The 3,825-nt window shown below is 27.6% G+C and overlaps 1 protein-coding gene across 1 annotated transcript in view; it reads left to right on the top strand.

Moving 5' to 3' along the window:
- The first annotated feature begins 120 nt into the window (after positions 1-120).
- Positions 121-3,825, top strand: part of LOC108754826 — a 4,252-nt gene continuing 547 nt past the window's right edge. Inside the window, exons 1-4 of the mRNA XM_018497448.1 lie at positions 121-710; positions 1,362-1,781; positions 2,140-2,412; positions 3,515-3,660. Of these exons, the coding sequence (XP_018352950.1) occupies positions 121-710; positions 1,362-1,781; positions 2,140-2,412; positions 3,515-3,660 (1,429 nt within the window). The remainder of the gene's footprint in view (positions 711-1,361; positions 1,782-2,139; positions 2,413-3,514; positions 3,661-3,825) is intronic.

Here is a 3,825-nt window from a genome sequence, read left to right on the forward strand (position 1 = left end):
AATAATCATTTAATTTTTTCTTTTCTGTTTTATATATGAATGTTATTTACAGAATAACTTCTTCGAAACAATTACTATCGGATTAATACTAAAGAACAATTATTGAAGAAAAGTAAAAAAATGGAAATGATAGATGAATGGGTAAAACCAACACAAACGGAAATTGTAAATAATGACAAGTCAGACGGCAAAACACATAATAATATTCAGAATAAAGCAACCGTATCAAGAACAAAAAATCAATGTAATGATGGCATAGATGAATTTTCAAAAAATGCAATAAAAAATGAATACTATGAATTTATAGAGGCAAAGCATGGCGTTAAATACATTGAATATTGTATGAAGCATCTGAAGCATGTTGTCGATCAAAATTCTGCGAAACCGAAAAATTATGACAAATGGACGGATAAAGAACAATGTGAACATGTATTAAATAATATAAAAACATATGTCCCAAATGTACCAGACTCCTTATTATTTGTTATGCCCGCCGTATTGCGTCGGGGAGATTGTGGAAATTCAACGGACAAGCCGCTCTGGTTAGATATGGAAAAGTTCCAGAGAGGTCAAAAGTTTGCACGAGATCATATTTTCTCGATTTTTTTCGCTAACGCATTATCGCTTTTCATGTTATTCACTTCTACAGATGGTCTTAAAACATTAATCTTCACCCAAAAATCTCACACGCCATATTTAGCGTTCAAAAGGTACATGACATGATAAAATTTTTTATATCTGTATTTATGGTCGCACTTTTGCTGAAGAACTGAAAACTAATCTTTAAACATTGAAACAAGGTTTAATAGGAGAATATTGAATCGATTTAAAAATTGTCTTTGATCGTTTCTAAATATCTTGAAAACTATAAGAGATCACCACTAGTTGTTAAGGCAAAGTTACTTAGAATTATGAACTTATGTCAAGATCAGTTGACAACATATGTCAAAATCATCGAAGTTGAGTCTCCTAAATAATTACCTTTGATTATACATGTATAATTCATATTTAAAATTAACAGTTATAAATTGTAGTAATTAATACTGATTATTCTTATTAAAATTACAAGCAAAAAGCATTTTTGAATATTCACATAGCCACATATTGGACACGTTCGTTTTTTGTATTCACACATTGTAAGCATTATTCTATCTTTCTTCTACATGTAATGAACGGTAATGATAAAATAAAACTTACAGTGTGTGAACACCCAATATAAATAAACCCATTTCTCGACTTTAATAATACATGAAATAATGATTAAAACAATTAATAAGAAACAATTAATAGATTTAGTTATATCCAGCATCTTTTTAGTACAAATCAAACATTTGTCAATAAATTATTGATTACTGTTTAAGATATTTGTCCTCGAGTCGTCGTGAAAGAATTTGGATGATGGAAAATCCATGGATTAAGGGCACGCGAGCTTATAACGACGTACAAACCGTGCGTAGAATGCACCGTGCGGTACGATTAAAACTCTGCAAACAAGACACCGAGGAATTTGACAAAACCATTAAAATTCAAAATCTATGCTGCCCAAGCAGAAAAACAATTTTAGAAGATGTTTCTTCATTGATAGTAGAAAATGATTTTCTTCATTTGGCGCCCAAATTCACAGGACTAAATCAAGCTGATATGGCAAGCACGCAATTCGCTTTCATGGGGATGGTTCTGTTGTACCCTAACCAATTCGGCGTTTATGCTAGTGATGAAGATATGGAAGCCTTTTGTCATACATGGAAAGGTCTAGGATATCTTCTTGGTATAGAAGATCAGTAAGTACTGATATATAAATTAATGATCACTAAACCTGATGTATTAATAATAAGACTATTTATTGTATATTTGACTAATAACAATAATTTTCCGATTTTTCTTTTAGCTTTAAAACATTTTTTTCTTAATAAATTTAAACACTATTTATTTTAATACTAAATTTAATCTAAAAGTTCAAACAATCTAAAAATATAATTTTTTCAATGCAAACTCTTGCTTCTGATCTGTCTCTTTACATCTTAATTTTATACAATATATCTGCATATTCGCACAATAAACTTTTTCCCTCCAATATTTTTCTTACTTGCCATCTACGTCTCATTGGAATTTTGTGTTTAACGGAAATAAATGTCTTAGATACAATTTCTGTCGCGGCAGTCTGAAAGAAATTAAGCAGAGAGCGCACGACTTTGTTGAATTTTGGCTAAAATTCTATTTGCGTGAAGTAACACCCGAATGGGAACATATGTTGAGATGCATTACGGAATGTGGGAGTTACATGAATGATTATCTTAGTAATTTCACATTTGAAATGTTACTATTGTTCGTCACCGACTTGTTAAACATCGATATGCCACGTTTACGAAGTACGCTCACTTATTTTCAACGATTTAAGCTTATGCTTCTACGGTAAGTATTACAAGCTAGATGAGCACAAATGTATAATGCACAAGAATCCTCTGATGTTTATAAAAATTAAGAATCCAATTATAAAGGTTATTCAAAATGATTATTGAAGTTTTCCTGAGTTTTTTGTGCGTATATATACTGAGAAAAAATATACTATAAATTTTAATAAATATTTATTAGAGTAATTCCAATTAAACATTTACTTACAGTAAATAAATATTTCCTCTTAAAAAAAAAAAAGATAGTTAAATCAATTAATGATTCTTTGTTTTAAATAAATAATTTGCTAAAATTTTATATATTTTTTCAATGCAATACATTTAATATAGAGTTATAGAAATACTTGTGGATAGCATAACTGTTTAAAGTTTTTTAGTTTACGTGTGTTTGTGTCAAGCCTCGTGTCCACAATAATAGAAATTATTTTAGAGATTTTAGAGACAAAGAAAGAGTTGACTAATTGCACTGACCAAATGACCGAATTGTTTAAATACTATTTGTTAATTTTTTTCTATAAGATTTTAAAGCGATTTCTAACATCGTAAGGTTTAATTAAGTTGTTGAATATGTGACGAAAGATTTAAAATAAAACTTTAAAAGTTCTGCTTTTTATCGGTATGCTCATAATTGTCGTCTATTAAATGCACTGTTCATATAAATTTGTAAAATAAAAACGATTTTGAATGACTTGAATAACTGTATTATTGATAATATAAACTTTATGATCCAGACTATTTCTTATAAATCAGTAAAGATGAAATATTTCAGCCTCAACTTCATTTCATCAATTAAAGTGACATAAATCAAAGAATTTTTAATACTTTATTAGAAAAATTTATAAAAATCTATCTTTTGAGATAAAAAGTATAATTTTCTGAATATTATACATAAATTTAAGTTTCTGAAGAATTTGAATTTGATATAATGCGATCGCAAAGTATAATATTAAATCAAGTTCTGTTTATTTATAAGATACAGAACTATAACAAATTAAAGTACAATATTATATATACATACAATTTTAATAGATTTTTATCTCTTATCTTATTTAAGTTTACAGCTATAATAATAATATTTATAATGATTTTTTTTGTAATTTTAGCTTTATACTTCGCTACGCCATGAAGTTACAATTTGTAAAAGACTTTATGAATAAGACACTTCATGAGACACTTGATAAAGCAGTTAAATATGGACCTGAAAAGCATAAGACACTCAAGAAAAGATCAGAGAAATTTTTAAATGAAAGTCGATAATATTTGTATATAGACTCGAAATTTTACATTACTTGGACATTAATCCATACTAAACATAAAATAAGCATTAATATAATATAAATATTAATATGGAATTATATTAAATAATTATTACCTATATTATGATACAATTAATAAGCTCGAAAATACGAAATAG

The sequence above is a fragment of the Trachymyrmex septentrionalis genome, unplaced genomic scaffold (assembly GCF_001594115.1).
Source record: "Trachymyrmex septentrionalis isolate Tsep2-gDNA-1 unplaced genomic scaffold, Tsep1.0 scaffold81, whole genome shotgun sequence".
In the NCBI taxonomy this organism is placed as follows: domain Eukaryota; kingdom Metazoa; phylum Arthropoda; class Insecta; order Hymenoptera; family Formicidae; genus Trachymyrmex; species Trachymyrmex septentrionalis.